The sequence below is a fragment of the Pteronotus mesoamericanus genome, unplaced genomic scaffold (genome assembly GCF_021234165.1).
Source record: "Pteronotus mesoamericanus isolate MK-2021 breed Mesoamerican mustached bat unplaced genomic scaffold, CSHL_Meso_final contig_164, whole genome shotgun sequence".
Lineage (NCBI taxonomy): Eukaryota > Metazoa > Chordata > Mammalia > Chiroptera > Mormoopidae > Pteronotus > Pteronotus mesoamericanus.
This window is the reverse complement of record NW_026555065.1, coordinates 17,215,238-17,229,013: the sequence shown is the minus strand read 5'-3', so window position 1 is coordinate 17,229,013 and position 13,776 is coordinate 17,215,238. Positions and strand designations below refer to the sequence as shown.

Sequence of the window (13,776 nt, the reverse complement as noted above, 5' to 3'; positions counted from 1 at the left end):
GAACCAGCGATTTGGAAGACTAAGTGGCAGGAAAGACCAATCAGAACGGCAAAAAAAAAAAAAAAAGGATTCAAAAAAATAAAGATAGTGTTTAAGGGACTGCTAGGACAACGTAAGTGTAACAACATTCTCATCATGGGGGTATTACCAGGAGAAGGGAGAGAGCTAGGGATTAAAAACCTATTTGAAGAAATAATAATGGAAAATTTCCCTAACCTGACAAAGGAAATAGGCATGCAAGTCCAGGAAGCACAGAGAGTCCCAAACAATATGAACCTGAAGTGGCCCACACCAAGACACAGCATAATTAAAATACTAAAGTTTAGTGATAATGAGAAAATCTTAAAAGCAGCAAGAGGAAAGTAGTTACCTACAAGTGAGCTCCCATAAGACTGATTTCTCAACAGAAACTTTGAAGGCCAAAAGTGATTGGCCTGAAATATTCACAGTGCTGAAAAGCAAGGACCTAAAAAAAGACTACTCTATCCAGCACAGCAATCATTTAGAATTGAAGGAGAGAGAAAGAGCTTCCCAAACAAGAAAAACCTGAAGGAGTTTATAACTAACAAACCAGTATTACAAGAACTGTGAGAGAGACGTAAGAGAAGAAAAATAATAAATAAAAAATATGAGTAAGAAAAAAACACAAAAAAAATTCTCACTGACAAAGGCAAACACATAATGGCAAACACTAAGGCTAGTATAAAGGTTACAAGACAAAAGTAGGAAGTCATGTGTAATTACAAGAGTAAATTTTGGGATGCATACACATGCACAAAAGAAGTAAAAAATAATGACAAAAACATAAATGTGGAGAGGGTGGGTAAAAATGGTAGTGATTTTAGAATGTGTTCGAACTTAAATGGCCATCGACTTAAAATAGACTGTTATTAAACATAGCTTGCTACATATGAAGCACATGGTTAACCACAAACCAAAAATCTAGAAGAGATACAAAAGAAATAAAGACGAAGGAATTCAAACACAACACTACAGAAAGTCACCAACATACAAAAGAAGAGGCCAAAAGAATAAGAAAGGAACAAAGAACTACAAAAACAATCAGAAAACAATGAATAAAATAGCAATAATTATTGGGTTCACCAAAAAGTTCGTATTTTTTCCATAAAATAAAAGACATTTTTCATTTTCACCAATAACTTTATTGATTTGGATATTTTGAGTATGTTGGCTATCTCCCGCATGGTAGAACGTTGATTGTTCTCAATTAATGTCTCAATTTGATCACTATCAACTTCCACTGGTCTACCTGACCATGGAGCATTGCCTAGCAAGAAATCTCCAGCACCAAACTTAACAAATCAGTTTTGACACATTTGATGAGTCACAGCAACTTCTCCACAAGTCTGCACAAATCTTTTGTGTGTGCGTTTCAGTTGCATTTTTATCTTTCTTAAAATAATGAAGCATAAAATACCTAAAATGTTGCGTATTTTCTTCCATCTTCAATATTAAAATGGCTACACAAAAATTCACCAATTTTGATAAGTTTTTTAAGTGCACACTGATATGACAGTTGTGACAAAACAAACTAACAAAATTGTTTCAAAGGAAGTTAAAGACAACTCAGTGCTACTAGGACCATCATATGGAAAAAACCAGACAGACATTTCCGTCAACCCAGTGCATACCTATGTAAATGAATTAAATGCTCCAATCAAAGGATGTTTGGATAGAGAAGATGTGATACATATATACAATGGACTGTTATTCGACCATAAAAAAGAATGAAATCTTACCATTTGCAACAACCTGAATGGATCTATATGGTATTATGTTAAGTGAAATAAGCCAGAAAAAGGTGGGTGGTTGCGGGACCGGGTGAAAAAGGTGAAGGGATTAAGAAGTACAAACTGGCACTTACAAAACAGTTACAGGAATGTAAAATGCAGCATAAGGAACATAGTTAATAACACAGTAATAATTACATATCGTGTGAAGTAGGTACAAGACTTACGGGGGGAATCACTTCATAAGTTCTATAAATGTCTAACCACTGTGCTGTACACCTGAACCTAATGAATAATGAATGTCAATCATAATTGAAAATTTGAAAAAAAGTATTTTAAGTGTGCCCTCCTCATATTCACTGGCAAATGGATTTTGCTTTTGGTCGTTACGCAACCTTGTGCCATCAAACACAGAACTACCATAACAACTTACGCATGTTACCAAATTAAAAATTTTAGGAACTATAAATGTTCCTAATTAAAGATTCACCCAACTACCAAATCTATTAAAGGGCAAAAATAACAATCCATATAACTGACAAGATTTAATTCCACTCTTTACTTTCAAATTCATCAAACTGATTTTTGGTTGCAAATGCAACCTTCTCAGTGGGATATTACTGTGTCAACTGAGTTTAGTAATTAAAGAGATACCTTCCCTAGAAAAAAGATAATTTGCTATTGCTGAGGCTTCTACTTAAGTACATTCTAAACCATTTGCTAATACCCTCTCCTTTTACTACTTCAAATGATCCTTCCTTAAAAAGAAAAGGGAAAATGAGGAAAACGAGGTCAAAGAACTTCCACAACAGAACACTTTACAATAACCCATGCAGAACATCCAGAAAGTCTGGGTGTGTAGGGGAAACGTAAAGCAGAGAACATGTAAACTTTTGTTAGGATTTTCAACTTAAATTAACTAAACAGACTGTATTCAGAGACTGTAATCCTCGATATTAATGAATGCAAGATTTCTCAGATTACAAACTGTACAATACATCTTCTCCCAAGAGAAAAGCCGCAAATGGACTACCAACATCCATGTGCCTTGTGAACAGGTTACCTCCTAAGTATGCTGAAAAGATTCTGATATTTTAAAATAAGAATTATTAAATAATGCTTTCATGGATACACACTAAGCAGAATCTGCATTTTAACCTAAGAGCCAGGTTTAAAAAAAAAAAATCCTTGAAAAGGCCCAATATGGGATTGATAAAGGTCCAAATAACTTGACAGCTAGAACTTTAGCTGATGAATTATATACTCTGGGCAGGATTCAAAAGAAAATCCATTCCATTAGTTAAACTAAATTTTATAATGTCAATGGGGACGACTTTGTCTAGGTTGCCACATATCTGAAAAAGAAATATGGCAAAATTGGACTAACATCAGCTGCACTGCAGATGACATGTCCTGGAGCTTGGGGCCTGAAGGAGCAGCAGGACCCCTGCAATCCAAACCTCTCCGCAAAGTCAGCAAACCAAGGCCCAGAGAAGGTAGGGGGCGGGCCTGTGGAAAGTGAGTTACCGTCCCAGAACCAACACCAGAATCTCTTATTTCCACGCCTATTTTCTTCTACATGACATGCAGTCATCACTGGAAGATATTTATTTTCACCTGTTCGTATACAACCAAACTTCAGCCTGTCAGAGTTCAATGTTTTTGTTCCCACTGTGACAGTCCCTGAAATATACTTATACAATATGGGAAACATTCAAAGGCCCAATCTAGATAAACTGCTAAAGAGAAACATCAGAAAAATATAATATGAATACTCAACCATTTGTTTCTTTGATTTTGAGTGATGACAAGAAATTTCCACTAAGTCAGTCAAATAATATACTCGTAAAATGTAAACAAATACTAGCTTTACAACCCCCTCTAGTGGGGACAAAATATCAAAACGTTTCCATAATTATATCCAACAAGGCAGTAAAAAAAAAAAAAAAAAAAAAAAAGAGTGAAAGGCTATGCAATGGAAACCTTATGTCTAAAATGCACAATTCCAAGCTCAAAGGAGCTTTATAATTCTATTAGAGGAGTACCAGTATAAAAACCAAGGGGGACTCAAACTGGGGTCGCCAGGTGCAAGTTTCTGTCTGCCATCTGCTAGTTAAACCACCTACCTTTCTACCCAAGATCATTTTGAAGGTTTCAAATATAGTATCACTACATGAACCAGCACCAGCAAGTATTCTCTTGATAGCACAGATTACCAAGTACTTTTGCCCCAAACCACCACTCCAAAATGCATACATACACACATAATTTTATTATCTAGAACCAAGCAATAATCACAGAGCTACCTCCCGTAACACTGCAGAAAGTACCTGCGTATCCCAGCTAATAACTGGAGATCCCAAATGACAGTCTACATTAAGCTTTGGCTTCACCAATAACTTTAAAATGTGTAACAATCATTCCTACCACAGTAACAGCTGTATTTCTATATCTGACAATGGCATCCCAAAACACAGTGACTTCAGGTGAAAAATATTTTGTAAAATCACATTGTCATATTATGAATGAGTTCATAAAAGGGCTTTTCCATTCTTCTTCTCTGTAGGTTTTTCCAAGTAAAAGTTGGCCTCAAATACTTTGGATAAGGTCTACTTAGTAGCAAGAAAGACCTACTGTATCAGTAGTTCTCAGATGGCACAGCGAGAAAATAATGTGCTCCAGTAAGTTCTAAGGTACATGAATAGTGACTGACAAAATACCATATCTCCATGATATCATCGACCTCACCCCTCTGCACCCTAATCTGTTGTGTTTACTGTGGGTTATGCATTTCTCTGTGATGCCTTGGCCCACATTGGGCAAACTTTTACCAATGTATCATTTAGAATTGTAACAATTTAGAGATGATGATAGTGCCTTACTTTCCTGCAAAATTCTTGGAGCCTTTTAAAAAATATATACATATATATATGGGTCTATTCATGGTGAGCTGTGGCTTGAGATTCCACTGGTCTAAATGTTAAATCTCTGAACATTAAATCACTTTGCTGAATCCTTTGTTTTGCAGAAGATTAAATGCATTCTCTCCATCTGCTCTTCAATGAAAACAATAAAGGGAAGAGGAATGGAAAAGGCAAAATGACTATCATAGAGCTGCTACTTAGGATGGCACAGAAGTTGGAATTTGACCCTGGCTTATTCAGATTTACGGGAAAGTGTGGACAAAATCCGAACTGACCCCAAAGCACCAAAATTAAACTCAGCTTGGTACAGTATGTTGTATTAGCAACTGACTGTTCATACCAGAAGGTCAAAATCAAGATTATTCTCCCATTTATGAGAGAGGATCTCAAAATCCTTAGCAAGGTGAACTATGAGTCAGATACAGCCTGCTTGGCCAGCCCTACCGCACATCCTCAGATACAGGCATTCCTCCTACGTAAGTGAACCGAATACGCAGTGATTAACCAAGCAGAGAAAGCCATATGCCTTAGCCCACTGCTAACGGTTATAATCCAGCCGGCAATCGGAAAGCTACCAACCAGGCAGGCAAGAAGAGACCACTCTTCTCTCTAACCCCTCAAGGCTGTGAACTATTCTGCTATTGTAAGGTCAGGGAGTGAGGAAGTTTAAAAAAGCTTTTGGATATGCAAACAAACTCAGATGTGATCAGCCAATTTATTGTTTTAATCTACAGTGACAAAATACACATACAGCTGAACTTTTATGAATAATTCACAATTTTTATTGCTGAAAATTGAAAATTCTCTAGACTCTGATCTTCTTCCCTTGAGGTAATTCACAAAAAGCCACTTTCTATCCACATGAAACACGTTTTATTCACCTGAACCACAATCATCATGTTAGAGTCAAGTTATCTACATGTCCTTTTCTTCCACTCTGCTAGACACACTTATTCTTAGGTACGTCCCCTCCTGGGAGCTCCTTGCCTTGGAAAATCCCTACCCCAGCACATTATCTATCCAGACGGGATCCCAATGGCTATTTCCTATGTTATCTAGAATAAGTTCCTTCCTTAACTAATGCCCCTTTAAAGCTTTCACCACACAATACACTTGGCAGTAAATTCTAATACCCTTCCCATCTTTCTGGTATCTTTTCCAATGGAAAAAAAAAATCACCTATTTTTTTCTTCTTCCTTAAAGTCAACTATAATAACTACTTAAACTGATCCTCGTAAAGAATCCCAGTAGCTACATTCCAGCCAACTCTCCAAAGCCATCAGGGTCATGAACACCTCATGCTATGAGTTCACAAAGTAACAGAAAAGTTCTCATCCCCATCCTTGCCACAACAGTTGTTGTGAAGGGCCCTGTCAAAATCCAAAAACGGCACCAGGGTCACAAGCTCCAAAGCCCTCAGAGACCTGACAGAGAATTTACGAGGGCAAAGCTGGCAGGTCCAAAAGCTAAGCCCGTGTCTGCGTGATAGGCGGGGACTGCGGCAGGCCGGGAAGCGGGGCCGTTTCAATCCAGCCCACCTGCTGCATTGTGCAGACACAGGCCGCATGTGGCCAGGGCTTAGGACGTCTGAAGACAAGACAGAAATTCTGAATTGTTATACAAAATTTTCCGATCTTTAAATAGAGAGTCAATATTTTAAAAAACACTATGCAACCGAACAATACATGTCTATGGATAACGTCCACTGAGCTGCCAGTGTTCTATCTCTGCCCTACTCCACTGCCAGCCACATGTGTGACTGACTCTTAATCCTTGCTTTGTATTAACACTAATGATCCACCGAAAATATTAAAAAGGATTATTTTAGCCCTGACCAGTGTGGCACAGTTGGCTGGAGCATTCTCCTGTACACCAAAGGATCACAGGTTCAATTCCCAATCAGGGCATATATCCAGGTTGCAGGTCCAATACAAGAAGGCAACCAACTGATGTTTCTGTTTTGCGCTCTCTCTCTCTTCCCCGCTCCACCCCCTACCCTCCACCAACCCCATCCTCTCTTTCTGAAAGTAATGAAAGTAATGTCCTTGGGGGAGGGAAAGAAGGAAGGAAGGAAGGAAGGAAGGAAGGAAGGAAGGAAGGAAGGAAGGAAGGAAGGAAGGAAGGAAGGAAGGAAGGAAGGGAGATTATTTAACATATTAGAAAATGGGTCATATCAAGCATAGACTCAATCCAAAAGAAGCCTGTTATCACAGCCAGTTAAGAAATTTGACTCACACTAAAAATAGTCCTAACAAATAAACTGACTTGCACCAACTGCCACTATTACTATTGCTACCATTTACTGAACAGTTACTAGGTACCAATTCTGCTAACACTATGTATATATATAAAATCTCCTCCACTGACTCCTTTTCTACTTTAGTCTATTTACCACACAGCATTTAAAAAGATATTCCACAAATATGATCAAATATCATTTTCTTGCTTAAAATTCTCCACGGGTGCCCTGGACAGGTGGCTCAGTTGGTTGGAGCATCAACCTGTCCTGTACACCAAAAAGCGGCAGGTTCCCTCCCTGGTCAGGGCACATACTAAATGTGGGTTTAGTATGGGTTCAATCCCATACTAAATTGTGGGTTCAATCCCAAGTCGGGAAGTGTAAGGGAGGCAACCAATCGATGCTTCTCTCACATCAATGTCTGTCTCTGTCTCTCTCTCTTAAATCCATAAACATATCCTTGGGTGAGGATTTAAAAAGAATTCTCCACTGGCTTCCCATTGCTCCTAGAATAAACTGGGAGCATCTTACCATGACCAAGGTCTGGTCCCAGCACCACTTTGCTCTCTCTCCAGCACTCACCACTTGCTCACACAATCCCAACACCACGGCCTCGGCTGTTCCACAGACATACAGGGTCTCTCCCTGATTCTGGGGCTTTATGCTTGTTGGCCTAGAATATTCTTCCTCGGGCCTCTGCAAGGCTCCTCCTTGTCGTGAGTCAAGCCTCAGCTCAAACATTTCCTCCTTCAAGAGACCTTCCCTCACCAGTTCCCTACCAGTTGCTTTAATATAACCCGATTGTGTTTCTCTATCAGTGCTAAATTATCACTCCCTCAAGGGACTGTATTCATCCATTTACTTGTTTATGGTCTGCCTTCACTAAGATGTACGCTACCTGAAGCAACGAACCTTGCCACACTCGGCCAAGCCAGTGTTCCAAGCAACTAGAACCTAGGCACCTGCCTCCAAGGCCGGCCACTGCCTTCTGAATGAAATACCATAAAGAATCTAACCGCTTATCTAGTGGCGTCACTCAGGATTGTGATTTACTCTTGTCTCAAAAAAGGAAACATTCCACTCCTCTATCTCTTAGAAGTACAAATACTGGATCAGGTTTTAGAGGTTAAAAAATTGTAAATTCCTTCAAAATGACACAAGAAGACATACTTTTGATCAGGAAATAAAACTGTTTAACATTGGGCTTAGAGTCTTGCTTTCTGAGCAACTTACCTCTTTCTCCCTTTCATAATCTTCCTTGTCGTATTCTTCATCTTCGTTTTGAGTCTGCAGTGCCACACTGCCAAAGTCTAGTGACATGGTCCTCCTGCAGGACGAGAAAGAAGTGGTGTGAAAATATCCCCCAAAATCTCACCAGACCAGACTACTCAAGAGATGCCACACACAGAGACAGCAGCAGCCTGGGGGAAGATAGTTGCGGCTCATGTATGACAAATGGTTAGTATTCCAAATACAAAACGAGTTCTTACAAATTAATTGATTCCCAGAAAACAGCTATATGACAGCATTTCCTAGAAAGATATGCAAAAAGCTAATAAACCGATGACTAGACCTTTCTAGTGTTCTGGAAAATATAACTCAAAACAGTAAGACTTTTGTCCATGCAAAAAAATAATAATAAGCTAGAAATGTGCCAAAATGTAAGAATTTTAAGATTATGCTCAAAGTTCCTAATTTTATATATTCAGTATGGCACAGGGAACATCCTCCACCATTGGCTTCATTCATCCTTTGAATGTCAGAAATCCAAATTTCATGTTTTACAAGAAGGAGCTACTAAACCCTGAGTGAATGACTGCCACCCAAAAACCATTTACAATCTGGAAGACTTCACGTAGCATACAATGAAAATATAAGTGATAAATGTCCTACTCTTAAACTTGATAAAATCAGGTTCCAGAGGGGAAAAAAAGCGCTCCAGAAAAACAGAAGTGAAGGCTATGAAGCGGTACCCCTGTGGAGTTCCCATTCCAAAAGCCACAGCAAGACTTCCCTGCTGGATGGGAACTGCTGGGGCAGAAGCAGCAGCAGGAAACGCGTTTTCAAGTCCTTACAGTCAAAAGGCTCCCGATGATTTGAATTACAGGTAGGGACCCTGACGCCACCCAGAATCTACGACTCAGAATTTCAAAGCTCTGAACAGTCCTGACAGAAAAGGGGGCCGGCGTCCTCAATTGCCCTGCTACTGCCCTCCATTGAGCCCCCACTTCTGCTTGCCAGCGAAGTGCACTTTGATGTGAGCGTGGGCCACAACTCGTCCGCTACACTTGTCAGGCTCTAAAACGCCCTTACATTGGGAGAGAAATAAGGAACACAGACCCAGCCATGCAAAAGCATTTCTCCACAAAGAACTCAACTCTTTTATGGTAACAGTTGAGAACTGTGATCAGAAACTTTTATATAACCCAATAGCTCTCTAGAAAAAGATATTCCACTTCATCAGCTCTAAGTCGCCCTTGATTGTATGACACAGTTCCATGTGTACCACCAAGAAAAAGATGTAGCCAATTAAATTATGACACATCATTAATTTTAAAATGCAACCTGACTTTGTGGACGTTAATAATGTGCAAAGAAAATGTGCACTTTAGAGTAGGTGAGATAGGGCGTTACAGATTTACACAAATGTGACCTTCAATGCTGAAATCCCCACATGTCAAGTTTTTGTTTTTCACGAACTGAATTATGTTTCTTGGCCAAACTCTAATTTGCAGTCCACCTTTGTTAACCCTCCCGCTCTGATCCCTGCACCCTGCCCATCCCCTTCAACTCTATCAGCTGAACGCCTTGCTTCAGCTGGGAAGCCAGCCAGCCAGCCCCTGCGTCCTAGGCCAGACAGGCTCCTTGCTGTTCCTGTGCCAGAGCTCTGAGGACGAAGGGACATGTGCACACTTTCACAGAGAGGGAAAATATGTGCGTTTGAGTTTGGGGAATCTAAACCTTGTCTCCACCCGGCAGCTAACAGGAACCTGGTGCATGAGGTGGAGATCTGAATGTGGACAAGAGTCTGTAATTTAGCTGAAATGGGGAGGGGAAAACACACAAGCTCATGTCCACAGGTTTTTACCACCACTGCAAATGAAAGTCTACAGAATCTATAGAGAGTGAAAATACTAGTCCATTTAAATCCTGGCTCCTTAAAAGAAGTGAGATTAAGCTAGACCTTAAAGACAACCCTAAAGTCTCCAGGCATAAAAAATCTTTCGTGCTTTTGATTCTTTTAGTATTCTCCACATCTTCCTGCATTTTATAATTAAAGTCAGAAGATGAAATTTGGGTTAATTTCTCTTTTATTAGGTAAAAGAAAGGAAGGGTTTTCTTTTTAGTTTCTCACTAACCTGCCACTAATCTGTTGAATATTGAAAAGGAACATTAAGGTTTACAAAAGTCCACTTTTTCTCAGATAGAGAATAATGAATTCTACAAGGTATTTTCATTTTAAAGCGAAGAGAATGTAAAAGACTAAAGCATATCTTTTTCTGAATGACATTTTAAATTCATACCATGTCATTTTAGAACTCTGAAAAATATCTGAAAAGACCAAAAATCTCTCTCCATTAGGAAGAAAAGATACAAACAAGTTTTCCTTCTGAAAAGTGCAAACTACTGGAGACCTTAAAAAATGATTTTAGGCATAAAGGCAAATTTGATGAACATACTGTGGTTAAGAAAAAAGACTAAAAAGGTAATTAATATTTTAATTAAAATTTAAAATAAAAGCTAACGTTTTCCTTCAACTTATTAATCACTATTAATTAACCACTACTATCAGACTTTACTATAATAAACAATAAAAAAGATGCTTTGGAAAAAAAGTAGCAAGACAGTAAACCCAGAAGCCATAAAGGAAAAACTTGGCAGAAACTTAACCACAAAAAAAATTTTGTATATGACAAAAGATATCATTATTAACAAGTTAAATATCATGTATGGAAAAATACATCACTAACAAAGTCAAAAGATAAAATAACAATAATAATAATGAGAAATATATTTGCAAAATACATGATAAAGTCCCAATATACAGTTCTCACAAAGAATTTTTTTAAAAAATTTAAAAATAGGCAATTGACATGGCAATTCCACTTTTTAAAAAAAGAAACGTAAATGCACAAATACCTTGACGAGATGCTCATGCTCATGAAGAATTCAAAGTGTCATTTATATAATGAAATACACGAGTAAATTGAAAACACAAAAAAACACTCGATAACACCTACGATGGCTATTTTGTATGAAACAGATGTCCTCATGAATTGCTGGTGAAAGTAGGAACTGTGAAAATCATCTTGAAAATTACTAATATTAATATACTGAAAAAGAACATTTGCCCTAGTAAACACACTTTTGAATAAATTTGGCAGTACTATATCACTAATAAAAAGTAAATATTTTTATATTTGATTATTTTTTAAAAATCATGATGCAAAATAAGCCTACAATATGCTTTTTTAATAGTAAGCTAGTTAATACTTTCTTCCTAGGTAGTAACTTTTCTGAACCTATTAACAAGACTATGCTCTTTCCTTTTGTTACACTCAGATTGGAAGGGTTCAGCCTCAGTAGCCATTTTGTTGTCTCCAGTTTTGTTGTCTTGGCCCTCCCTGCAATGAGAAGGAAGGCCAATAGGTGTTCAGTTGGACAAAACATTAAAAAGCAGAAGTAGTATTGTTTTTGCCTCATCTGAGAGCCTACTAGCACTCTGAAGGCAGAAATTAAATGTATCTATCCCATCCTTTGGACATGAGAGGCAGGCCATGAATATTTTTTGAATGAATGTAACACTTTCATGTTGCCCTATATGGATTCATTATTGCAATAAAATTTCACTGAGCACCTACAGCGTGCCCGGTTATATCCTAGATATGCCTAAGACATGATACTAGCCATGGGGAGGTAACAGTTCCTTAGGGAAACAATGATATAAATTAATAGTTACAGTGATACATTGTAATAAATTCTATAGTAAAGTACCAAAGCTAATACTAACTGCCTAAGAAGAAAGGACTGCTGAGAGAAGTTTCACAGAAAGAAAAGACTTGATTAGAAAGATGTTCAAGGACACAATAGGGCTAGAAGTGGTTAAGACTGAGGGCATTCACTCAGACAACCTGGGCTCAATTCTGGCTCTTTATCAGCCAAGCGACTTTGAGCAAACTGTTTCCATTTCTTCATTAATAAAATGAGGGTAAAAATAGTACCTACCTCAATGATTGGTTATGAGGATTCACAAGATAATACATATAGAGTGCAATCAATACATTTTAGTTACTATTAGCATATTATTAATGATGAATAAGAGTCAGTCGGCTGCAAAAGAGGTTAAAGAAACAAAGAGCATTCAGTATATCTGAAAAAGGTGAAGGTTCAGCCTGTGGGAAACTTTCAAATAACGCAACCCCTTGAGATAAAAATGCCATGTCCTTCAAGACATGTTCCCCCAAGAAATTAGTCACTCTTTTGCACTTTTGGTCATTTTTCTTATTTTTCTTACGGCTTCAATTCTAGCCATAAGAAAATTCCAACGCAATTAGTTGAATGCATTCACACGTCTAGAGAGTGCATATAAATTGTCACACATTGTGAAGGATATGACGAAATTCAGTATAAATCTGAATTATAGCTCAAGTGTATGACTATAAGATAGAAAGGTTAAAGGCCCGAAAAGGGGTTTGTAAGAGTCCTGAGAGTTAGTATATTCTTATTTGCTTACATGCTAGCTTCTCTTGTAGAATGGAAATAGCCAGGCCACGCTAGCCTGTTTTAGACTTGCATTACCAGGCTTAGCAGGCCTATTCCTTCACTTAACAATTATTTACCTAGCACTATTCAAGATTACAAAGTTTAACAGGACTTGGTGGAAGGAAAGAAAATAAAGATACATAGAAATGATGACAATAATCTGTGATCAGTGCTAATGACAGCAGCGTGGACAAATCAATTGAGGGATCCCAGAGGGTGCAGCGAGAAGGCACCCACGGGCTGAAGGAATGACTAGATCAATGGCCTTACCAAGGAACTTCGTTTGGCGTCAGCTAAGGCCCAACAAGTAGGTACCACGACACCGAAGCTGCACAGAGCCCAGGATGCCGGGAATTGCTGGTTTTGGCTGCCAGCGTCACATGCACTCGGTCAACACACGTGCACAGAGCACCCACTGTGAGCGAGGCGCGCCGCCAGGGAGACCACGGAAGGGGTCCCCAGGTAGCGTCTCAGGGTTACCCCAGCAGCCTATAAGCTGCAAAGAGGGCCTCCCAGACGTCACTGCTAAACAAAATGACATTTCAAAATCAAAGGCTGAGACCCGCAACCCGAGGGCAATCCACCACCGCGGGATTTGGGGAGGGGGCGGGTCAGCCCTCCCGGAAGCCTCGCCCGAACCCAGGGAACCTCGCACCCCTTCTTACTCCACCCCCAAGCCCAACCGCGAAGCGAAACTCACCGGAGGCCACGGATGCTGTCACCGCGGGGAAATCCCTGCCCCGGCCGAAGTCCAGCTTCTAGCAAAACCCCCTTATCCTGGCTCTCTTCGGCCAGCTCCTTCCTAGTCACAACCGAACCCGGAGCCCTGAGGTTACTGAGGAGCAGCTGCCTCCTTCAATCGACCGCTAGAGGCTCTCCTGGTGGGCGGGACCATGCCGGCGTTGGGCGGGACGCGGAGACGAAAGTCTCCGCCTTGCTCAAGCTTGGTTGAGAAGTCCGCCTCCAGTTGCACATATAAGGCTGTTTAAAAGTGGGCGCCAGAGGTGGCGGGAAGCTCCTCCTGTGCGCCCATTGGTGGATTTGTGAGCCAATTACAAAAGAATTAACTCTGGAAAGGGAGGGTTTATCGGTTGCCTAG

The 13,776-nt window shown here is 39.5% G+C and overlaps 1 protein-coding gene across 1 annotated transcript in view; it reads right to left on the bottom strand.

Moving 5' to 3' along the window:
- Positions 1-13,499, bottom strand: part of CEP152 (centrosomal protein 152) — an 81,856-nt gene extending 68,357 nt beyond the window's left edge. The window contains exons 1-2 of the mRNA XM_054565456.1: positions 13,378-13,499; positions 8,148-8,241 (exon numbers count right to left, since the gene is read on the bottom strand). Coding sequence (XP_054421431.1) covers positions 8,148-8,234 — 87 coding nt within the window. The 5' untranslated portion in view covers positions 8,235-8,241; positions 13,378-13,499. The remainder of the gene's footprint in view (positions 1-8,147; positions 8,242-13,377) is intronic.
- Between the last annotated feature and the right edge of the window lie 277 nt (positions 13,500-13,776).